The sequence below is a fragment of the Gymnoscopelus microlampas genome (genome assembly GCF_963454915.1).
Source record: "Gymnoscopelus microlampas genome assembly, chromosome: 11".
Taxonomy (NCBI): domain Eukaryota; kingdom Metazoa; phylum Chordata; class Actinopteri; order Myctophiformes; family Myctophidae; genus Gymnoscopelus; species Gymnoscopelus microlampas.
The window spans coordinates 46,627,042-46,652,854 of NC_139948.1; the positions used below are offsets into that span (position 1 = coordinate 46,627,042).

General features: G+C 41.4%; 2 protein-coding genes across 2 annotated transcripts; one reads left to right on the forward strand and one right to left on the reverse strand.

The window, feature by feature from the left end:
• Positions 1 to 272: 272 nt before the first annotated feature.
• Positions 273 to 5,451, forward strand: LOC311054800 (transmembrane protein 272-like; the record flags this gene model as incomplete). Its single annotated transcript, XM_084070803.1, has 4 exons — positions 273 to 294; positions 395 to 445; positions 3,640 to 3,819; positions 5,273 to 5,451. The coding sequence occupies 4 exons, from the start codon at positions 273 to 275 to the stop codon at positions 5,449 to 5,451; spliced, it is 432 nt and encodes a 143-aa protein (XP_083926929.1).
• Positions 5,452 to 7,289: 1,838 nt separating this feature from the next.
• On the reverse strand, positions 7,290 to 13,698 carry aimp2 (aminoacyl tRNA synthetase complex interacting multifunctional protein 2). The gene is made up of 5 exons (XM_084073061.1): positions 13,453 to 13,698; positions 11,760 to 11,999; positions 11,105 to 11,339; positions 9,455 to 9,736; positions 7,290 to 8,748 (listed from the first exon to the last, which is right to left on the reverse strand). Exons 1-5 carry the CDS (start codon positions 13,564 to 13,566, stop codon positions 8,633 to 8,635), a joined length of 987 nt encoding a protein of 328 aa, XP_083929187.1. The 5' UTR covers positions 13,567 to 13,698; the 3' UTR covers positions 7,290 to 8,632.
• Positions 13,699 to 25,813: the final 12,115 nt, after the last annotated feature.

Genomic DNA, 25,813 nt, shown 5'->3' on the forward strand with positions numbered 1-25,813 from the left:
TACTCAAAAATCCCAGGAGGAGATAGATTTTAACTATTGCAGTTTTATGAAAATTATTCATCTGCCCCTAACTCTCTCTCTCTCTCTCTCTCTCTCTCCAGTTTCCATGTCTCTCTCTCTCTCTCTCTCTCTCTCTCTCTCTCTCTCTCTCTCTCTCTCTCTCTCCAGTTTCCATGTCTGGCCCTGTATTATCGCTGCTTGCAGCTATATTTATTATTATTATTATTATTATTATTATTATATTCTTCTTTAGGTTTCATTCACTTCTTAAAATGCCATCGCAAAGCACAACAGGTGAGAAGGCCGTCCTGCCTTTAAAAGTTAACCATGCAATTAACACTATTTCTGTTTGGTTGACTTTGTACAAATGTGTCGTCTATCTGTCTTCCCTTAGGATGTGCCTTAGTGCTCCCCGTGATGTACTACATTGCCCACATTGCAATTGGTGAGTAGATGGATAGTGTATTCTATTTTATGTTTGTACGACTCTTTAGTTTAGTAAACAGCATTTTGGTGAAAATAGCAGATTCATAAGCTCACGTAAACAAACTTATACAAGTATAAAGATAATCAAACATTTTACTTGAGTGCAGAACTCAAGTAAATGAACTTACTGTCCAGCACTGCCCACCAGACCCAGAGCTATGTATTTACATATCTACATAATGAATGTCCAATAAAAAGAGCTCAACGCTGACATGCTGACAGTAGAAATAAGCTCTAATGTCACGCAAACAATCACGAGCGACGTGCAAAAAATGCCATACGCTCCTCAAAACACCTGCACTACCCGTTACATTATGCATAGGTGTGGTTTGGCCATTACAATAATAAAACCAATCACCGTGCAAGAGAAGAGAAGACTGCGCAAGCCATTGTCCCCAATGCAATCTTCGTGTGCTCTCTCCCTCTCTGCCAGTGTTGCCAGGTCTGCTTATTATAAGCCACATTGGGTTTGTTTTTCTGTAAAGTTACTTGTAAATAATAGTAGTTGCGGGTTGTGGTTGTGAGCTTGTAGATCGGCTATTGTCAAATAGCCGATAACAATATGCACATTGTTTAATAGCTGACATATATAGGTTTGAAGTGCACATGTGGCCTATAGTCACTTCTTGTGGGCTTGTTTTCATAGACACGGTTGCTTTTCATACCGTGGGTTGCAAATTCTGGCAACACTGCTCATGTTCCGACATGAACTCTGCTACCGCACTGAGGCACCGTAACATTGGACACCATATGCCCGACGTTTACTTCATAGGCTAGCCTTTTATTGCCTTTCAATAAACCCATATTTGATAGACATAAGTATCACCTACATGTTACTAAGGGATGCACATTTTCTGTGGCTAGCTGAAACAATAAGAGAACCGTACATCTTTGACGAGAAATGGCGTGTTCACATGGAGCTGCATGAGAAGGATACATACAATTGACTTATTGTCTTGCATTATTTGAAATAGGGGTCTATAATAATAATGAAAAGGCAGTGGCTAAATAGATCTCATGAAATATATATATATATATATATATAAATATATATATATATATATATATATATATATATAATTGCGAACGCGGAAGGCCAAGTGGAGCATACTATGACACTCGGCTCGGCTTGTGTGTCTGTCTGTGTGCAGTATGTGTGCAGCCGCGCCCCCATGTCACTCACGCTCTCATTGGCTGCCCCCATGTGAGTCACGCTCTCATTGCCTGCATGCACTACAGTGTGGCTGAAATTCGCCTGTGCCCCTGGGTGACTCATTACACTCCTCTGAGAAAAATATAGCAGCGACAGTCAAAAATAACACATCTACAAGCATCTACACGAGTTCATCTATTGGGATATCTAAGATGGCAAGTAATTGCTCATTCCTTTCTATTCTTCTTATTGTTATTTTCGAGCTGCGTTCGCTTCCAGCGTTCGCGCGTCTTACTTGTGTATACACACACGCACGCACGCACGCACACACACACACACACACACACACACACACACACACACACACACACACACACACACACACACACACACACACACACACACACACACACACACACACACAGGCTGTGACAAAAATAAAACATTAATCACAAAATGTCCGTCACAAGCTGGCATGATGACGACCCCACTAGTTTTAGTAGTGGTATTCCATAGATAATTATACACGTAGATACCCTGTACCGCACTGGCGGCTGCTGTTCTTTTAGAGTGATGTGTCAACGAGACCACTTCTCCAGTCGACCCCCTTGCTTTGTTAGGACACTGACACAGGTCCTTAGTTAATCATTACCATATTGCTGAGAAATGCTGTTAAAATAGGACCAGATCCAAGGGGAAGGCAGCTCTGGGGTGGTTAAGCTGGACGTATACTTCGTCGTACGACATCCTCACATACTGAAAATGTCTGATTTACAGGCTCACAATCTGTAGCAGAAGTGATGTGTTGTGAGCTTGTATATCGTCTATTTTCGATGACAAGAAGTTATCGAAGCAGAATCGAACAGTTACCACATGGCACTCGACCCCCTTGTTAAGCCTTTCTTTTACACTTCTTAGAAAAATAAATATATTTGATGTCAACCTCGTAAGCATACTAGTTCAATGTTTCTGTATTATTACATCTTGTATGGGTGTATAGGAGTACACTTATTTAGTTCTGGTTCCTCAGTAATTTCTATGTTTTTTTTTTAGGTGTTTCTGCAGGCTTTTGTATAATGTAGTGGTTCAACAAGCACATCAGTGCATGCATTGCAGGTGGTTTCAGAGAGTTACTTCTCTGAAACAAAAGTTACAAGGTTCTATAAATTCATTGTGAAAACATTACAGCAATTCATTGATATAAAAATGTAGAAAATTACCCCAACTTTTACTTTTACTTGTACCTTAAGTATTTTTAAAAGCATGTACTTTTGAACACGTAGCAGATCTACAAGCGACGCCTTGTGAGCTTGTAGATCTGCTATTTTCACTACTTCTTAAACATTTGTTTTCTAATTTATAGGATTTCTTAGATTTCTTTTGTATGTATTTTAAAATAATTTAATTTGTTTTTAATTCATGAAAATATTAGCATTGTTGGGGATTTTTCTTGGTAACAAATTTTTTTTTTTCTGTCCAGAAAATATTTTGAATTAATAATAATTAAAACAAAATCTAGGAAACAAAAAATAAAGCAGAACAGCAGAACATTTGAGGATCCAATGGAGTTAGCTGGTTTTGTCAGAAGCACTTTTTAATGCTTTTCATTGGTGCAATATTTTTTTACCAACACACAGACGTAAAGGGTATTCAATGGCCCTGATTTATGGGAAAAAATGCAAAAGCGTCAAAATGGTTTCTGCCGGACAGCAACGATATATAATAAATGCAGTCCATTCACCATGTTTTTACCACCGCTATAGACTCACCCATGTCGCTCTGTCAGGTGGAAACCTAATATTACGAAAAAATAAATGTTACTTTTCAGGGTTAAGTAGTATCAAAAGTATACAAGCTGGAGCTTGTAGATATGCTACTTTTGATGCTTTTGTGTGACGCTATAGTTATGATCAATTAGGGCATTAATTTCTGAAAAAACACAAAAAAGTTAAAATATGGAGGTTTCTGCCCGACAACAACGATAATAATGTCTTCCACAGGTGCGGTGTACCTGGACCAGTGCCCCAGTCAGCCATACATTCCCATCTACCTGCTGGTGCTGGGATGTTTCTGCCTGGTGCAAAATGTGCTTTCTTGCTGCCTGCATGGGATGCAATACAACATCGCCACTATTTGGAATTCTGTGACAGGTCTTTTCATCTTCTGCTGGTTCATCACTGGTGAGTTTTTAAAGCCTGGTTGGTTCCTCCACAGCCTAAGAAAACAAACACACATTCCACATCGCTGTGCTGGCGAACAGAAACCTCTGTGTTCATTAGTGGTTAAGTGTGTCTGTGGGTTTTATAAATATTGAACCAATGAAAAGTATTAACAAGAGCTTGAGACTAAATAATAACTACATTGAATCCATTGGAACACAGGTTATTCTTTTTATTTATTTATTTTATTTTCTGAAAAGTACTATTTTTGGACAAACCGAGTTTTCACCCAACAGCAAATGATGTAATGTCGTATCTGATGGACTGTGGGTTACCAGGTCTAGCTGCTTGGAATAAAGTGGAGAAGACGTCTGGACCATTTGGATCATGATTCGGTTTATTCAGCAACAAGTAACAGCATGAGAATCAGGGAGCCCTCTCCTCGCAGCCCTTCGGCTGGGGAGTGGGCACAGTAACAAGTCACATTTCAGTTAAATTCTTATAGCTTCACATTAGAATAAGAAGGAGGTTCCATGTGTGTGTGTCAGCGAGAGCCCCAAAATGTGAGACCCCCCCACCAGTCGAGCCCTTTGAACATCTGCTTACGATTTGCAACCGCATGAGGAAGGAGGGAGTGAAGACAAAGGCCTAGACCTGATGTTTTTGAGGTTAACAATGGAGATGCAAATCACATTACTTCACACCAAGCTTCAAGCTAGCAGACGCCTCTCTTCAAACAGTGGGTTAAGATTAGCATCAGACCTATGCCACATGTCTTGTGGTGGATAAGATTCATATAACAGTCATTGTGGTATTGATAAATTGAATGTATTGGTAGATGCACCAATCATCACCTGTTCTTGTCAAACTCCTCTCCTAGATAAACTCCTTACAGACAGCCGACTCTTGCAAACCTATTTCAAACATGCCGACTAAGTGTGAGTCAACTATAGAATAAAGCCCATGTAAGGAAGGAGTGACCATCTGTTGTTACCTTGTGTACTTCTCCTGACAGTATTGTATAAATGTGGGTAAGACATTGATGTGGGGGGTGATGGGGGAAGCTCTGGAGGGAGACACTAGTCTCTCTCTGCTGTGATGAGATCTACAATAAAGTATGGAGTTTGGTTCCTGACGACTGAGTCCTGCATCTTCCTGATCTGTTTATTTTACATAAAGTAACATGTAAAAGCTGCCATTATAGTCTGTATGCAAACGTGGATTTTTTGTGAATTCATCTGGTTTAGATTTGCTTGTGATGTCCATAAATTATAAGTAATAAGGTCCAATATAAGACAGTAACCACTCACATGTAAGGTGTAAATGACAATCTGCACAGTGCTGGTATGCACTCTTCTGAGCGTAATCTTTCAAGTTTATTATATTAAGATTGCAATCGTATTAAGAAACGTGTAAAAACCATCACATTGCCAATAACATTCTAAAATACCCCCCCCCCCCTCATTTATTCTAGGTAACGTGTGGATCTACTCCATCTATGAGCCCAACTACGATAAGACGCTGCTGGAATATTGCGACAAGACCGTCTACCTGTTTGCTTTCTGGACCACCAATCTGAACTACATCTCGATGGCTCTCTCCATGTTAGGTTATGGCTGTTTCTACATTTTTGGCAGCCATGATGATGTGTAACCCTGACATATCCGCTGAAAATATGGGTGCTGAGTGTGCGGCCGCACCCCCATGAGGAAGTGGTATAAAAGAAAATAGGCCTATTTTAGAAAATACATGATCTTAAACTACAGCTTTTTTTGCATATTGTTTTTAATCTGAACTTCACTTTGAGTATGTGAACTTAGTTTAGTTAACATAAAAAACATACTCCAGACAGCTAAGCTAATGACTTGATAAATATTCAAATTAAATTTCAATTAAAACTAAGATTTACTTTTCATGACAATGGTCTTATTAGTGTGAAACACATACCTATGTATGAAAAACTGCCCTGCAGTTTATTAACCTCAGCATAAATGTATCCTTCTGCAAAATGGTAAATTAATTGTGAAGCAGCAGCGAGAAATATAAATAATGATTAACTGTTTTGGAGTGTTATTTGTTCTCTGTGGACATTAATACAAATTGTGAATGCACTGACGTCTGTCTGTGACTAATACAAATATTATGTTCTGTTAGTGTTATGCAGTGGTGGAGAGTATCTACTGCAATTACATTCACTCAAGTACTGTACTTATGTAAAATAAGTATTTCCAATTATCAGTAGGCCTACTTTTACTTCTACTCCACTACATCTCAGAGGCAAATGTTGTACATTTACTCCAGTACAATTGTTTTTTATTGTTAATTATTACAAAACGTACAGGTACATTAACCACTTCAGCCCTACTGTACATTTCGGCCATTTGAAAATAGCCGATCTTCAAGCTATGTTATGAGCTTGTAGATCTGCTATTTTCAAAAAATAATTAATACATTTTAGACATAATATAATATGAAATGTCTATGTTAAAGGGATTCTAGGCAACATTAAGCCTACATTTTAAAAATATTTATATATATATATAGCATTTTTTCCCCTCTATCAGCCACTATATAATGATGCTGGGGTGTTTTCCTGCATTGAAACACAGTCCTCTTTCTGAAATCCGTATTTTCCCTACAGTTTGTTTGTCCGGGACGTAAATGAACGCACGCATGTGCACGTCCGTATCCGTGTGAACTGTTCGAGTGAAACAGAATGGAACCGAGTGCAGCCAACAAACATGGAACGAGCCGCCATTGTTTTCTGTTGCACTGTTTTTACTTCTTACTTTCGGTTTTAAAACAACCCCCACAACGCGTCACGTTGTGAGCTTGTAGATCAGCGATTTTCGCTATTTTAAAATGTTTAAAAATTATTTTAAAAAAGGAACGTTTTTGGACGTACAAGGTTTACATTCAAACGACAGCAACGATGTGCTGTTCCTTTCTCATACAGACAGCTTGCAAGTGTGAAGTGAGTCAAATTGAACAGTAATTGAGGCCACGAATACCTAACAGGCCAGTAACCCACTCCCAAGCTTATCAAATCAATAATGGGTGAGTTCGATTTAGGTCTGGGTGTGTCCGGAGCCACAGCAGACAACAGGTGTGTCAGTACACACTGACCACAAATCTAACACACCCATTATTAATATGATGATTAGTTGCAGCTGTGTTCCTTAAGGTCAGTACTATGCAGCCTGCCATGTGTTCACCCTGCTGTCATTTTACTCTAAACTGGAAAACAAACTTACAGGTCAGCCCAGGGTCTTTACCCCTCTTTTTGAAATTGAACATTGTTCAATTTGGTGTGTGTGCATGTGTATAGGACATTATTGTCAAAATATGATACTGTGAGCTTGTTGGGTATGCCTATCCTGCCCCCTAGTGGACACAGTGTGACACTTCAAACGAGAATAAGCTTAGTATAACTATAACCTTTAGAAAACAGTGGCACATTTACAAAATAAAACGACACATACTTCAAAAAGTTCCAACCTGGAAATGTTAATTTATTAGGAAATAAATTGCTACAAAGTTATTCATTTGTTTCCATACTGCACATTAAGTAGCTTCTACTGAGGCACAAGGTGGGTGGGAGATGTACAGTGTTTTGTGTTCATGTGTACAGTGTTTGTACACACAGGTGATTCAACAGCATTTGTACTAACAGATACCAGTGGTGGACAGTTGACAAAGTACATTTACTTGAGGCATGTTGTAGATTGAGCTATTTTCACTGTTGAAATTCACTAAGAAAAATGTACTTTCTAATTTGTACTTCTGCACACTTAAGAGTATTTCTTTTAAAGCATATGTGCTTTTGAATACTTTTAAATGCCAGTACTCCAGCACTTTAACTCGAGAACAAATTTGAGTATTTGACTGAGCAACTCTCACTTAATCGACTACAAGTGAATCTATTCTTTGAGTACATTGTTGTCCACCACTGACACATCTACACCCTGCCATCCACACAACAGTTGCCTAGGTTCCCTTTTCTTAACAGGAGCAGCAGGGTGGCAACACACACGACGACACACATCACTTGAACCCTGCACTGTTACGGTTGTCACCTGACGTTTAAAATGTTAACACTTTCCTTATGTGTTAACCAGTTGAAATCCTACAGTATATACTTTACTCTGTATAGCCTGATCCACAAGTTCACAACGCGTCGTGGGCCGTGTTTGCGAGCTCGTAGATTGGCTATTTTGCACAATTCTTGAAAATATTAGAACTTTTTCACACATTTCTGAACTTAACTGGTATGGGGCTCTGTGCCCAACTGTAGTCCCAGGTTTTTCCCAGAAGATGGCGTTAGCTTTTTTTGACAAAGATCAAGATGCTTGATTTAGGACGAAACGACCACCCCATGCTTCGTCAGATCTCGCGAACATCCTATGATCACTGTTGCTAGATCTCACCAGAGTACGATGCTGGGACAGAGAAGAGATAGGTCGATAACAAAGTAGTTCTTCTCCCGATTTGTCTCTCTGAAAAATGCCATTTTAGTGTCTGAATGCTCAGAGAATTAACAGGAAACGGGTACGCCACCTTCTTTAAAAAACAACAACCTGGGACTACAGCTATGCACAGAGCCTATATTCTGAACTCAATTCACTTGGAACTGAATTCTGGACTGAATTGACTGAACTGTCAGTTATTATTATTGTCATTATTTAGTTATTCTAATGCCCTCTCTGACTCTCTGCAACGCAGAGCTCCATGGGGGGGAGGGGGGGACAGCACTCGGATGGGAGGCAGGAGGAGGAGGAGGAGTCCGGTCCGGTGGTCTCGGCAGAGGGCGGCGGGGGGGTGTGGGGGGGTCCGGTCACTGCAGCAGCAGTTTGATGCCATCGAAGTGACCCAGGTTGTCACAGGCCTTCAGCCACCTCAGGACGTTGGCAGGGGATGCGGTCATATCAACTCTGTCGCTCTGCAGGGCGGCTGTAAACGTCACAGAAGTTTAGTTGAACATTGGGAACATAATTATGAATAAAACATTGCATTTATTTTTTATTATGATAAATAACATACATAATACTAAGCCTAGTGAAATATACAAAGAGATGACTTGCCAATAATCAAAATAAATACTGTAAATATGGCCAAATATTGTAAATATCATAACATTATACATTTTATATTTCCAAATACATTTTTAAACAGTGGAAACGGCCGATCTACAAGCTTGTAGATCGGCTATTTACCATTCTAATGTTTGACGATTCAGAATCTATTCTCATTTTCCAGTATTTCTGTATAATTCGATTTTTGAGAAGTGGCAAGTTCTGGGCTGGCAGATAGCCTAAGCCTACCAATTGTATTTATGTTACAGCAGTTGTATTACTTTAACTTATTGTTCTGGTAACTGGGAAGTAACAGAACAGAGAGTGTCAGACTCTGAAGTTTTGTACAATTTAAAATGTGTGCAAGCATGAATAAATTAGACATGTTGTCTTGGATTTACATTATTATCAGTTGATAAAACCTTTACAATTACAAAAGCTACTGCTTTCATGCCAGCAGACTGGAGTAGATCCTGAAATCCTATGTTTTGAATCGGAAAAAATCAGAAACCGTGACCCCAAGAATCGGAATCGAATTGTGAGATAGCAGACGATTCACAGCCCTAGCGGTGACGGTCCCTTACCGCTCTGCACGGTGCAGCAGTAGCAGGCGATGTCCGCCAGCGTGAGCTCGGGCCCGCACAGCCAGGCGTGGCGTCCCAGCGCGGCGGTGAGGGCGCGGCGGTCCTTGACGCTGCCCTGGGCCAGCTGGAAGAAGGCCGTGTCCACCCAGCTGTCCACCAGCGTGGCCGTGCCCGGGTCCGAGGGGTACGGCGTCAGCAGGCGGTACAGGAAGCGCGCCACGGTGGCCTCGCCCTCGATGGCACACATGTTCTGCACGCTGAACTTCATCTGGAGCTTGGGCACTGTTTGGATCGGGCAGAGCAAGAGTTAAGGGACACGGACAGTTAAATCAAAGTAATTGATTTTAATACAAAATACATTTGGAGGATGCCTGAAGGTCTATGTGACCGAAACGTCGCTCGATTTAAATCGATACGTACTGTAGCAAGAATGCGATATTATATAATATATAACGTGTCTTTTATTGTTTATCCGGGCATGGTAATCTTTAAAAAATATATTTTTTAGTCCTTTTTCTCAATTTAGTCGTTATGCCAATAGGCTCTATGCACAGCAGCCATATTGTGAAGATATTCACAGGTGTTACCAATGATACTAATGAAGGCTCTGTTCCATTCTGGTCAAACAGAGTCAGGGTGCTGATATTGTACATGTTTGTTGGCTCACCGGAAACACTCTGCTACACCAAGTGGCTCTAAAATTGGGGTCCAGGGACCCTCATGGTTCCTTAAGGGGGTTCCAAATGGCCCCTTACGAGTGTGTAACTCTGAGAGTGTACAAATGGAACCAAATGGACCCGTAAGGGTCCATTTGGTTCCATTTGTACACTCTCAGAGTTATGGGGGTCGTGGAAATTGAACAATCTGAGAACCACTGTGCTACACTAAATGGAACAGAGCCTTCATTAGCATCATTGGTAACACCTGTGAATAATGTCTTCACAATATGGCTGCTGTGCATAGAGCCTATTGATTCCTCCCCGCACACATTTCTGTGTGTATTGTCACTGCTGTTGTAGAGCCTTGGTTCTACTCCTACCGCCCAACACTCCCTGCTGACAGGTGCTGTAGGAGTGTGTGCGGTGACAATTATCACCCTCCCCGCCCAGCTAAACCCCCCCCACCCTCCCCCCGACCAAGGGCCAATGGTGTTTCGTATAGACGGGTTTCCTGTTAGTAAACATGAGAGGAATATGACCGCGCAGAGGAGGGGGAAGCCTATGGGTGCGTTTGGAAATTACGCACCGGAGCACACTCGCCTATTAGTTTGTATTGGCCAGTGCGCTCACTGCCGCTCAGGGCTGTATTTTCGAACGCGCCTTTCACCCGGGCATGCGCAGATTGCGCATTCTGCTCTGTGATGACGTCGCGCGGAAATCCGTCTATAGACGCTTGACAAAGCGGTGTATTCAAAACCCCTGACCCATGCATCTACAAGCTTACTACAAGCATCTACAAGCATCTACAAGCATACAACGGGTCACTTCGTGACGTGTTGTAAGCTTGTAGATCTGCTATTTCTATATTTATGACGATTATGCAAACACAATTGCGTTTATGTAAAATGATTTTGATTAGAGGATTATGTAATAATTGTGTCGCTATGCAATGTGGGCGCGTACTCGTGTTCCTCGTATAAGCCTTGTTTACCGTCTTTCCATATGAGCGTGAAGCCCAGCTGGAAGCGCTGGCGGTCGTAGCTGTCTTTGTGTGGCGGTCCCAGGCAGGACAGCAGCCTCTGGGGGACGCCGGACACGGAGGAGTGGACGTGCACGGTGGACAGCACCCTGTAGCGCTGGCACAGCAGGGAGTGCAGCACCAGCAGGGTGAGGGGGGGCTGCGCCGGGTTGGCGTTGATCACGATGTCACGCAGGGCGCCCATGTCCTGTGGCACAGAAACATAACGGGTGTTAATAGTGAAGGAGGAGGAACCGTGTGAATCGATAAAACCTGCATCTAGGGATGGGACGATAATCGTTTAATATTGTTCATTGTGATAAAAGAAAACGTTCACAATAATCGTATCGCAGAGATTTAAATGTATCGTGAAATTGTCCTCCGTCAAGGATGAATTAGATTTTGTTGAGCTGCAAATTCACTACCACTTAAACCCTCTATACTTGTAAAGAGCCTTTTGCTTATTTCACTGTACACAAATCGATTCGCCAAAAATTGCCGATCTACTATCTACTTGTAGATCTGCTATTTTTGAATAGCCAAAAGAAATCTAAAGTGACACAGATGCGTTCCAGGTCTTAATGGGTTGATGCCTAACTTCTAAATTGTACTATATTCTGTTTCCCACCTTGCCCAGTAGTGCGTCGAGGTCTGCGGTGCCTCTGAAGGAGGTGTTGACGGAGGAGGAGGAGGAGGAGGAGCCGGGGCTGTGAGCGCCACCGGACAGGCTGCTGCTGTCCAGGTCGGCGTCGGGCGTGGCCACCGTCTTGGCCAGTCCGTCCACGGCCGCCCTCAGCTCGTACAGCTTCCTCATGATGTCGTCCTGGCGCGTTTCCAGGGCTCTGATGGCCGGGTCAACCTCGCCATTCTGACAGGAGGAGAGGAGAGGAGAGAGAAAGGCTCATGACATCTGATTGAAGAAGGTATGATGACTGTTTTTGTGTCTTTTTTTCTGTTTTGAGTGTACAGTTAATAGTACAATAATGCTAAAAGGAGAACACAAAAAGCCCTGACCATTGTGGTCCTATCTATTCAATTCATCAAGACATATAAAGCAATACTATACAAACATCTATGAGCAATTTTTCTTAACAAAGGAGCACATTACCCATTTTCAGCCCTGTATAATTTTTTTTAAGTCTTTATGTATAAGTCTTTGTATAATTGGTCCTGATTAATGTTCACTATAAGGAGGCACCATTTCTGTCTCAGCTGTGGACAGTTCAGAAACCTGCCTACCAATGAATGACATCATCATCGATGGGGATCCAAAGTTAATAGAAACTACAGCCTCTCTCTTCCTGGAAATGCATGTGTAGCATGTGCTGGAATAGAAGCCAGGTTTCTTTCTGCACTGTCCACACACAGCCCTCCTCTGACTGAGACACTGAGTGAGTGGACAGAAATTGTGCCATTTTGTAATGAGCATTAAACAGATATAGGTCTTTAAGTGGTTTAACATCCCCCCCTGGAATCCCCTGGGTGTCCCGGGACCCCACTTTCAGAACCACTGGTGGTATTTTATACATAAACATCATAAACTGATGACTCAACTCATCAATGTACTGTACTTATTTTGAGCTCTGGTGGGAGCCCACAGTCCCACCCACACCCACACACACACACACACACACACACACACACACACACACACACACACACACACACGTCAAACTCAAAGCAATGCATCATGCAAGCACAACAACAACAACAACAAAAAGGTATGATTGTTGCTATTAAGTGTCATTGTCAATCAAACTAGCCTTGGATCAAGACTTTCATAGATGTATTTTATAGAGTCTGACTTTTACTTTCGTATCTATGATCATAGATATCACATGCAAATGTCAAAATCGACAAAATACATCTATGATTAGTCTTGATCCAAAGCTACAATCAAACATATTGTCACACTACTTGACATGACTGATGAAGAAGATGATTGCATCATCCAGATAGACACTACACTAAATCTCCATGACTAGATGACAAGATCTCCAGGCTAACAACAAGCTTGTAGATCAGCTCTTTTGAGGGGCAAACGACAACAACTTACTGCTCTACTATGAGCCACAATAAGCAACTTAGATGATCTCCATCTTGCATTATAACATGATCTAAGTTGCTTGAAGCTACCATAGAGTTGGAGGCGAAAGTGAGCTAACGAGGCTAACAGAAGCCATTATAGTTCAGGGGGCTTGATCACCTTTAAAAAACACATAATTAACTAAAGTATGATATTTAAACTGTGCCACTGGCTCTGCGGATGATCGATCAGCCATAATGATCAGCTTATTAATGGTTATTTGGTGTTTAATTACCTGAAGCAGCGCGTGTTGTTGCTGTGTGTCTCCATGGTGTATGTTGCTCAGTGTGTACATGCACGTGGGTAAGTCTGCCTTTATGTCCCCCAGCACGGGCTTTACCTGGTACATGGTGTGGGTTTGGCTGAGGTGGAATTATAATAAAAAAAACTATATAAATACGTTAAATGTAAAAGTCTGCTCTAAGCTGTCTTTCTCCTGGTGACAGACAGCAGCAGCAGGCGGTGAAGCACCGAGGAGGAGCCGAACTGGAAAGGAAGGACACCAGGCCGCGTTCCCTGTGACGTCACGTCCGGTAATATTTTGTTGTTTTTTTTTACAAATTGATTGGTTGATGTACTTTATTTAGTAAGACATGAGAACAACAGTACATGGAAGTACAAATTCACAATACATACTAAACTGGAAGACTCATTAAGCACTGAGTTGTTTAAAAGATCCCCATGCACACAAATCATGATGACATATAAGAGACAGATATAGATATACACACTACTATACAGAATGTCATACAATCAGCTTACAGGTTACTGGTATGAAGAGTGAAACATGTACATGAGAAGAAAAAGGGGAGGGGGGGGGGGGGGTAGGTTAAGACTTGGACAGGGGCCATTTTCGAATTGCAGCCTGCTGAATGTGTATCTTTAGGGCAGTTTTGAAAGTGGGTAGGGTTTTACTCCTTTTGATAGGGCATTCCACATTTTTGATGAATAGCATGAGAACGAGTTCATTCCCTTTGTTGAGCCAAATCTGGGTTGAACATGATTCGTGGAGCTGTTATGATATGAAATGCTTAATCACTAGTTATTTCAAGATTAAAGAAAAAAATAGCAGATATAGTAGATGTACAAGGTGTGAGCTTGTAGATCTGTAGTTTTTGAAGAGCCAACGCTAAAATAAAAAACGACACAGAGCCTTTACCCGCTTTAATGGGTTATATATATATATATATATATATATATATATATATATATATATATATATATATATATATATATATATAAAACTAAACTATAAAACGAAATACAGATCATGCGATTTATGTAAAAACTCATGTGCAGAGCTAAACTCGCGTCACCATGGAGGAACGCCTGCCTGGTATTGGTTCCAAACTGAGCCGGGTGCGTGTGATCCGGTTTAGAAAAAAGGGGGACAAAACTATTGTGTTCCGGTACTGGGTTCCGGTTGGCGTCGCATTGTTTTAGTTCCCCACATAATGCGAATCAATTAGTTTAGTCTCGCTAGACAGTTTTAATGGTTACTATCAGTAAAAACAAATACAATTAAAACTTAAACCAAAGATAAAACTAAAAGGACAAAAACATAAAACGAAATAAAGATAATTTGATGTATGTAACATGTATGTAAACGCATGATTGTTGTGCAGCGCTATATATTTTTGGTGCAGTGTGGCAACAGCCGCACTAGAGGGCGACATAGTATCATATGTCCATTATCTCACGCTGTCTTGTGGTCCAGACTCCAGTCTGTCAGCTTCCTCAAGTGCAGTATATCATGCTGTGCTGTGCTGTGCTGTGCTGTGCTGTGCTGTGCTGTGCTGTGCTGTGCTGTGCTGTGCTGTGCTGTGCTGTGCTGTGCTGTGCTACTTTTAAACGATCTGAAATAGTCTACAGATTATGTTTTCTCCTCATATGCTTACTAAAACAACTATTAACAGCTTAGAAGGGGTGTATACATTTTTGTTCAAATAAGTTTTAAATATCTCTATATTCTGATAGTAATCATTGCTGTAGAGTGTTTGTTCAGTAACAAACACAGAGTTTGTCAATTATACAGTGCAATATTTCACATCCGTGGTGTGCCCTATGGGCGGAACTGCTGTTGGAGGGGCACTCTATATATTAGGCCCCATAAGTTTTCATATTTAAGTCAAAGTACTAAAGTGTTACCATCAAAATATAGTTAAGTACCAAAAGTAAATGTTGCAGAATGTCTATTAAGAAAAATATATAATATTGCTGAATTATAATCATTGATGCATTAATGTGTTCATCACTTTAATATTGCAGCTAATTACACCTATTTCTATATTCCATATGTACATGATGGATCGCTTGTAAATGTCCTTTCCCCCACTGATCAATAGTCTAACAGTATCATAATTTATTTTTATTTTATTTATATTCGTATTCATTCTCTGAATCTGCAAAGCAACTGAATAGGTAAAATAAAAGTAGTGGAGTAAAATATGTAACTCTGAAATTTTGCAAAAGGGTAAATGGTAATACTCGAGTAAAGTACCACAATTGGAATCAACTACAGTACTTGAGTAAATGTACTTAGTTACTTTCCACCACTGTGGTGTAATGCTTGCCTGCATTAGCGCGGCGTATCCAGTGTCCATTATACTGCTATACTTAAGGACAGTGTCACCTGTCTGTCTACGGTGACAATGATGCTGGCTCTTTTTAATGCTGAGCTGTGGCACTGTATGTGCATGAACATGCGTGTGTGTGTGTGTGTGTGTGTGTGTGTGTGTGTGTGTGTGTGTGTGTGTGTGTGTGTGCGTGTGCGTGTGCGTGCGCGCGCTTGTAATTGCTTGTGATTGCCAAAGCTCCGCACAGTATGTGTATTGGTAGTGGAATTTTAGAAATAGACATTTCCTGGTCTTCACAAGATAAATGGTTGTTTTATGGTTGCAAATATATATATATATTGGGGGAGTTAGGTTCACAATTAGTAAAAGATTCAGATTACGGTTATGGTTAGGATTAGACATTTAGAGGTTAGGTTTCGGGGTTGGGATTAAACATTTAGAGGTTAGGTTTAGGGATCAAGGTTAGAGTTTTGCCTGATTTATGCTTAGTTGCATGTCGGTGTCGTGCACCGGGAAATAGTCGATCTGCGCTGTGTTGTGAGCTTGTAGATCGGTTATTTATCGGCTATTTTTCAGCAGTTTCTGGCAATTTTCAATACTGTGCTATAAGTCCTTAAAAGTACATTAATACAAATGTGTGTGTGCGTGCGTGAACCACTCCCTTTCATTCTGACTTACAACAGTGTGGAATTGAACGTGCAAACATTAACAAACACTCCCATCCATCCATCCATCCATCCATCTTCAACCGCTTATCCGGAGTCGGGTCGTGGTTGGAATAACGTGTTCCTTCCACGCGCTACGTCCTACCGGGGGAAACTCCCCCGTGTCAGGTGATAAGAAGCGGCCTGCTCACTCCTCATGCATTGAAGGAAGCATGAGCTCAGTTCGGGGCTCTCCCCAGGCTGGCAGAGGGAGAGTTGCGCCCAGGATTACATCTTAGGCAATTGAAAAAGTACTCAATAAAAAATGTGAGTACCTTTTCCACCACTGGTCAAAGTAAACAGCAGCGTTGTTGCATGGCTGCAGCCCAAGGGACAGGAGCCGTTTGGGCTATAGGAAGTAGTGTAAATCCCATATGCTGGACGGACAGCTCGTTGCTTCCGCTCTTGCCTAAATAGCGTCACAGGTGCGTATCCCCGCCCGTCCTGGGGAACACGACTTAAGGATGCACTCATTAGAAGTATAGGTGGTCAAAGGTCAAGTTCACGTCATGTTTGTCTCAACATGGGGTCAACCTGAAGGTGATATTTCAGGAAGGAACACCTCAAGGCAATTTCATAACATTTGGCACAACACGTCCACTTTGGAGTCAAGGACGAAGTGATTAGGTAAAGGTCAAAGGTCAAGCTCACTGTGACCTCACAAATCGTGTTCATTAAATTCCTTCAAAAGTGTTCATTCACTAGCAGCTGGCCGCTCCAGAATACTTGTTCTTTTAAATCAAAGATAAAAACCTTTAGTTTTTCTTCTGCACTGTAATTTTACTCTTATTATTTACATAGAATTTTTACATTACAGTATAAGTGCATTCAACATAGGAAGGGAACGAAACTACTAATCACCATAAGTCTTAAGTGCATTCTCTTCTAAAACAAGCAACTAAGAGTATACCTAGCGCTAAGGTAAAAGTGCAATATACAGTATCAGCTACCTACTTTGACACAGATGCTTTCCCGGTCTTATTCATAATTCTTTTCATTTTAAAATGTATTTTATTTTTAACTTTTCACTTTTAGTTCTGTTGTTTTCAAATGCCCTCTTTCCGACGTGTTTGTTTGTTTGTTGTGCTCCGTGTCTTGATGTCGTCCGTCTAGACTCCTGAGGGTTTAAGTGGTTAATCCTGACTGAAAGAACAGTCAATCTGTGTTTTTGTCGAGACGCCAACAATCACGAATTAATTCAGTCACAACTGTTACCCAAAAAGTCATTTAATCTTGGAGAGAGAGGGCAACCAAAACCCATGAAGCCCTTGAAGCAGGAAGCACTTTGAGTGCCGGTGGGTGACCCTAAGCCTGATACCAAGCACTTCTGCCTCAAAGTGTCCCCTTGCGTTCAACCTTCCTCGCCCCGTCACCTGGCTGTCACAGGCGGCTAGTACAGGATTAGTAATGCTAGATACACACACCACCACGGGCCCCGTATATCCTCCTCCTCCTCCTCCAGTCTGTCTGTCTGTCCGCCGCGAGGCACGACAGAACGGGACAGAGACCACAACAAGAGAGAGGGAGAGATTTAACGCACTGAGACCGGGAACCCGGGTCTTAACGTAACGTGGGATCTGTGTCATTTTTTGAGCTTTCTTTGAGCTATTCAAAAAATAGCAGATATACAAGCTCATAGCGCGGCACCGAGTGCCGCGCTATGAGCTTGTAGATCTGCTATTTTTTTTTTAAATAGTGAAAATTTGTGCAAATCTTTGAATCTATATATTTTTTAAAGCAAACATTAGAACTCAAATCTTTGCTTCTACAAATGTCTTCTAAATCCTGACTAAGAAAATGGTTCTCAAACTTTTTCATGTCAAGGATCACCCAGTTTCTACAAGTTTTGCCGCACTATGAACTTGTATATCTGCTATTTTTGAACAGCCAAAGAAATAAAAAAAATGACACAGATGCTTTCCCGGTCTCAAAGTGTTAATTAAAACGCACAATTGAGTTTGGTGTTCCGACAGCTTGTTAACCCTGAATAATTCACTGTTTGCTGAGGTATGGGAGAGAGAGAGGCAGGCAGAGAGAGAGAGAGAGAGAGAGAGAGAGAGAGAGAGAATGGTGGCTGGTTACAGGGCCAGCAGTGTTGAGGTAATGGTCGTATCTCATGGCTAGACTAGAACCCTGGGCTAGAAACGGAGACAGGATAGCGCTGTAACCTGACAGTGTGTTCTCTCTGTGTCATCATGTATGTACGATGAGGGGGGGATAAGAGCAGGCAGAGACAGCTTGACTGCCCGGAGGAATGGATGCCGTAATAGACGTATAAGCTACATAATCTCACCGCTGAGTCACCCAGATACACTACACAGCACTCACCGTTTCAATCTGGAGTGGTAATTTAACCCCTTAAAACCGGGAACGCGCCTGTGTCATTTTATTTTTTACATATCGTTGGGCTATTCAAAAATAACAGATATACAAGCTCATAGGGCTGCACAGAGTGCCGCGCTATGAGCTTGTGGATCTGCTATTGATTTTTTTTAAACCGTGAAAAATGTGTGCAAATCTTTTAATATATATATTTTTAAAGCGAACATTTGTAAAAATGTTTTGTTCCAGGGACCTCCCGAAGCAAAGATTTGAGTTGCAAATGTTTGCTTTAAAAATATATATTCAAAGATTTGCACCAATTTTCATGATTTTTCTAAAGTAGCAGATCTACAAGCTCGTATCGCGGCACTCATGTGCCTCGCTATGAGCTTGTATTTCTGCTATTTTTGAATAGCCAAAGAAATCTAAAAATACAGATGCGTTCCCGGCTTTAATGCGTTAACAAATGGTGTAAATTGACCGCTGAGGAGGATTTCTTCTGTGTTAGCCGAAACCCCGGCAGAGGTCAAGGGTGCTTGTCTTGCAGTTAACCTTGAACAAGATTTGTTGAGTGACGTGGGTTTTTATTCTGTTTTGATTTGACGTATAACGTTTAAATATGACTTAGTTTTATGATCACTGTCAGATGGAGGTGTGTGTGTAAAGGCCACTGATGGACAAAGTGCTCAACGCCCAGCACTAGAGTCAAAGTATAGATCAGGGGTATAGGCAACCTTAGGCACGGGAGCCAACATTGGCACAGGGGAGCGTGATCACTGGCACGTTGGCAGAAGTATGAGAGAGAGGTTTTTCCTTTTGAAATTAAATATCGAAAACTGACTGACTGGGGAGGGAGTCTGGGAGATAGGTGGGTTATTGCTGAGACTAATGATCATTACATCCTGATGTGAAAGAAACATTTAAAAAGAAATAAAGGTTGTTTTGTATAGCCCAGGGGTGGGCAACTTTGATGATGGAGAGGGCCACTATTATTTCCACACTCACTCCAGAGGGCCACATTGCATATAGTGTCTCTCCATATTGTAACTTTTTTCGCCATTCTATGTCACACAAAAGTAGCAAAAATAGCCGATCTACAAGCTCAAAACGTGTCGCAGTGTGACACGTTTTGAGCTATTTTTTTTGCTATTTTTGAATTGGAATCCTGAAAAGTATTTTTTTTATTTAATTTCAAATGCATTTAGTTATACTTATGTTAACTTTATGAACTTAAATACAAATACATTAGACATAAAAAAGACGATGAAAACTTGGCACTTCATGTCAAAAAGGTTGCTGACCCCTGGTATAGATACTCCTGGTCAAACACTACTCAACTATAAGCGAAAATTGCTCTGTCAAATTTGTGTTTGAGTTAAAGTATTATTGTTCTTGCATTTAATAGTAGCCTACTTCAATATTCAAAAGTGAATGCTTTTTAAAAGAGAATAGTATTCAAAAGCACAAATTGCAAAATTGTTGCATTGAAATTTAGAACATTTCCAAAACAAATGCAAACATTTGATATAAATGTTGTGATCTGAACATATATCTGCTATTTACCCTTTTTTTTTAAACTAGGGCTGAAGTGGTTTATTCGTAATGTACTTTATTCCCTTCCTAGGAATGCAGAAGAGTCAAAAGTACAATATTTGTAACTCAAACATTGTACTCTACTCAAGCACAGTACTCGAGTAAATGTACTGTGTTACTGTCCACTGCAGTACGGTGTTATTTAAACTTGAACTCAGTGGTTGGGGTTAAGGATGTATACCACTACTTTACTTAAATATTTAGTTGTACGGGGTGTGTGCGTGAGCACACACACACACACACACACACACACACACACACACACACACACACACACACACACACACACACACACACACACAGAGGCTTGCGGAGTGTTTAAATTACCAGAGGTTAATGGGTAACTGGCTTTGTTTTATTTACACTTTAATTTGTAGAGTCCATGTAAACACATCCTCACTGGTAAAACAATCTGCTACAAACACACAGGAAGTGGATGAGACCTCACCACAAACACACACACGGTACACGTGAGTCCTGTTTACCTGTAAATAATATCAGCTGTCCATACGGATACAGGATAGGTGGGCACTATAGGGACATCTGGGCACCTCGATGTAACATTGGCTATTTTTTTCAAAATGTAAAAAAATAAAAAAATGAAAAAAATAATAATGTTAAGTATACATGATGTGAACATGCACTGTACATTATCAGACTTAAATTTGTCCATCAACTTCTTGTTTATGGCCCAAAATGACTGAATGTACAGGTTTTCTAGCAATTATAGAAATATTAGACCTTAATTGTCGAATGTTTAAGCATGTTCTATTCATGTATAGCCTACTTTACTTTACTTAAAAACAATTTCCAATTTTTTTTTACATATTGGAAAAAAATAGCCAATTTAACACCAAGGTGCCCACTCTTCCTTGGTGCCCACCTCCTACCATCCATACAGGTCAATAGAACAGTGATTTGATTTATTTGTGTGGTCCACCTTTTTCGAGGTCTTTCTTTTATTTTTGGGGGTGGCTTTACAGTTAATATGTTACAGCGACTTTACACCAAGAATATTAGCCTACTCCTATGGCTGTGATATTACATACATTTCATATATTATATACACAGCCATAAATCACTCCCATGCCCTCCTCCCGGGGAGGGGAGTCATTGTGGCGGAATTCTATAACTTGGCTTCTTCCCTCCGTCGGCCAGAGGTCGTTGGTTCCCTTCACTTCCCTTTCCTCTCATTTCAAGTCACCCAGAGTAAACGAGCTGCCTCCTGCCTTCCCTCATCCAGCTGTAGTCACAGTGAGTGCAGACTGGAGGACAACTCACACACACACACACACACACACACACACACACACACACACACACACACACACACACACACACACACACACACACACACACACACACACACGCCTCCTTATCTGATCCCAGGCTTCTCATTTGGAAAAGTCTGCAGTGTGTCTGAGTCTACGACGGCCATTACTAACGTCTGTCTGTCTGTCTGTCTGTCTGTCTGTCTGTCTGTCTGTCTGTGGGTGTGTCGTCGCTTGCAGCACCTGCTCTGTATGGGGTGTGGTGGTGTCTTAACCCTTTAAGTTCAAATTGCAATATCATATTCACTGGTGGAAGACAAGTACTGATTGTTTTAGGTAAAAGTAGTATTACTACGATATAAAGATATTCTTTTATGAGTACAAAGGCCTGTATTCAAAATTTGACTCGAGTGAAAGTACAAACGTATTGGCATTGAGATATAGGCTGCATACAGTACCAAAGTACAAAATGATAATAATAATAAATACAAATACATTTAAAGAAATATCATGACATTTTCAAGCTCTACAAGCTCCCAACGATGCGACAAGTTGTGAGCTTGTTGATTGGCTGTTTTCAAATAGGCAAAAGTATAAAATAGGGCATAGGTTATAGCAATATTGAAATATACAAGTAAAGTTTGCATTTGACTTTTATCATGAATTTCATTATCATCATACGTCCGAGCGAGAAACCCTTGTTTTTGCTGCTGGGTTGCAAATTGATTTTGGAGGAAATCTCCCCTAGTTCTCTCGCACGCAGTCCTGTGTGCATGCGTGCGTGCGCGCGCGCGCGTGTGTGTGTGTGTGTGCGTGCGTGCATATGAATGGGAGCGGCCATGGATATGTACATAGCCTATGATTGTTTAATGAAGGTCTCCTGGGCTCTGCAGACATCATAAGCACACAGGCTTCGGGACTAATGCTTGTAAAGGAACAGAGGGAGCGCTGTCAGGCCCTGCATTATGCATGCAGTTCCTGCACAGCCCATTCACTCACCCCAACACGCAACGTTTAAATCTTTCACGACCGTCATCCGCCGTTCATGAGATCGGGTGACCATAGCAGCGGAGGCTCTCAACCTGTGGGCCCCGGGCCCATTGGGGGTGGTGGTGGTGGTACCCATGAGGGTATTCCAAGAGGGCTTCCGAATAATTGGCATAATGATAAAATAACATTGAAAAGTGGATTTTCATTGTGATACTGATAACTATGGAACCAACACATATACTGTGTTGGTTCCATTGATTCAAGCCGGAAAACACACTCGATTGATTGATTGATTGATAAAATAAATATTCTCTGAAAATGCACGGCCCACCCATATCTGACCACTTAACCCCCCCCCCCCCCAAACAAAGTTAATAGGCTTATAGCTTAACCACTTTTAACCCCATATACAGCGCCTTAATTGAAAATAGCGGATCTACAGGCTCACATTGCGGAGCGATGCATTTTGAGACTTTAGATCTGCTATTTTCAAATAGCAGATGAAGTTTTTTTTCATAATGTCTCTGTTGGGTGGAAACCTCATACTGTATGTCCAAAACTGTTACTTTTCAGGATTCAAATTCAAAAACAGCAAAAGTAGCAGCTCTACAAGCTCAAAACGAGCTTACGGATCTGCTAACTTTAGCTTGACGCTCTAGTATGATCAAGTGGGGCGTTAATTTACGAGAAAAAAAACACACAAAGTTAGAACATGGAGATAGGAGGTTTCTGCCCGACAGCGACGATACATTTTAACAAAACTAATCTCGTATAGGGGTCTCTGGCACAAAAGTATTTTCAGATGTGGGGGGGTCCGTCCGTGGCCAAATACATATGTCCTTGACATGAACCACGGGACTATAGGACATGATGGACATGACACTGATACTCCTGCCCTCTAAACGGACCAGATATGATCGGTGTGGCTGGCCTCGGGGACGCAGAACCAACGGGTGAAATCTGTATGTTTCGGCATCCCGTCCCACACTGCCCTGCTTCGCCCGCCCCCACCATGTCAATGTGTTATCAGCAGAGGATGAGGTGCACATTAAACATTCACACAGACTTAATAAGTAAGCTGAGCCTGACACTCCTTTCTTGGTATGAGTTTTTGGTGACAATGAAGCGAAGGGCATCAATTATTGACGTGCCAAGAGACAAGCAGCGCAGTAAGCCATCCTATTCCTACACACAGCAGAACCAACCCTTACGGGAACGTGCGTGAATTCTTTTTTTTACACTCTCAGAGTTGAATTTACAGCGAGGATTTTGCCACGGGGAGGCCCAACGCAGACCTGTTGCGTGCCGATATACAGTATCGCTGCTTTTCACATCTTGGTATTTTACTGTATAGACTAAAAAATACTGTACGTATGCACCATTTAAACTGTAAAAGTAAGACTTGAGCTCTCCATCGGTTGGAATGCAGGAACAATCATAAGATATCATTCCATAACTTGACGTGGCAGTCTACTTGTTGCATTTTCAGCCGCAGTTATAAAGTGTCCTCCCTCTTCAGGATGCATGTCATAAGATTTGATAAAACGACATAATTTGTTGAACATTTTACTTAGTTTGAATACCGCGTGTTCATTCCACTGTCCACTGTCCCACTGTCATAAAGTTTGACAAAATTGTGACATTGACAAAAAGTGGGTTGAAGGTTGAATATCGGGTGTTCTGCAGCATTCTGGATCAGGTGACGGGGGTTTTGAGAGAGCGGCCGCCTTATCCCTTATCCCTAAACTTCTTTGCCATGTGTTACTACTTTGAAAAACATTTTCAAATTGTTCAAATAGCCAATCTACAAGCTCACAACGCCTCGATGTAGATCGGCTGGTTGAACTATTTTAAAATGTTTTTAAAAATAGCAAAAAATGGCTAATAAGTTTAGGGATAAGAGGTAAAGCGGCCCAGCATGTCCAGTGCCGTAAGACCTGAGGCTGATTCTACAAAATGTCAAAACTGTTTTTTGAACAAACTTGTGTTACTATGCCAGTGGTTGTCAAACTTTTTCATGTCAACGACCCCAAAATGTATATGTATTTGGCCACGGACCCCTATCTCAAAATATGTTGTTCCAGGGACCCCCCCAGAAGCAAAGATTTGAGTTACAAACGTTCGCTTGAAAATATATATATTCAAAGATTTGCACACATTTTCACGATTTCTCAAAAATAGCAGATCTACGAGCTTGTAGATCTGCTATTTTTGAATAGCCAAAGTGTAAAATAATGCTTTTTTTTAGCTCAAATAAAAAAATGACACAGACGCTTCCCAGGTCACCAAACGGCGGGGCACCAAACGGCGGGGCAAAAGTGAAAGAAGACTCGACTATCGCCGCAAGAGCGCCGAAAAGTATAAAGCAATGGCTGCTGAGGGAGCGCTGAAAACGTTGGTGAAGCAACAATTTCCTAATGTCCCCATTTCGCATCATTATCAAATCCAGGTCCAGGTGCTTTGACACGCGATAGCATGCTGATGAGCTCAGCTGGTTTGTGTCCATAACAGCACAAACAGCGTCAAGCGCTGAGCAGCAGCAGCAGTATGTTCACCTTCACTCTGTTGACTGTCATTTCCCTCACATTCGCACCGTCATGTGTCCACGACGACCACCACCACATTATCGCACCCTCGTCACACAGTCTCTGTTTGGCAGAAACCTCCTATCTCCGTATTTAAACTTTTTGTGTATCTTTTCCCCTTAAATTAAAGCCCTGCTTGATCATACTAAAGCTGTCACACAAAAACATCAAAAGTACAGATCTACAAGCTCAAAACGTGGCTTGTACATCTCCTACTTTTGATGCTTTTGAATTTGAATCCTTTTGAAAGGGATCCTGAAATGGATGTATGGGTTTCTACCCAACAGAGACAATATTGTTGAACTCATTGAATCTCTCTCTCTCTCTCTCTCTCTCTCTCTCTCTCTCTCTCTCTCTCTCTGTCTGTCTGTCTGTCTGTCTGTCTGTCTGTCTGTCTGTCTGTCTGTCTGTCTGTCTGTCTGTCTGTCTGTCTGTCTGTCCTCCCCCTTTCTCCCTCCCTCCCTCTCTCTCTCTTTCTCTGTCCTTGAGGTTCAGGTGTAACTGTGTGTGTGTGTGTGTGTGTGTGTGTGTGTGTGTGTGTGTGTGTGTGTGTGT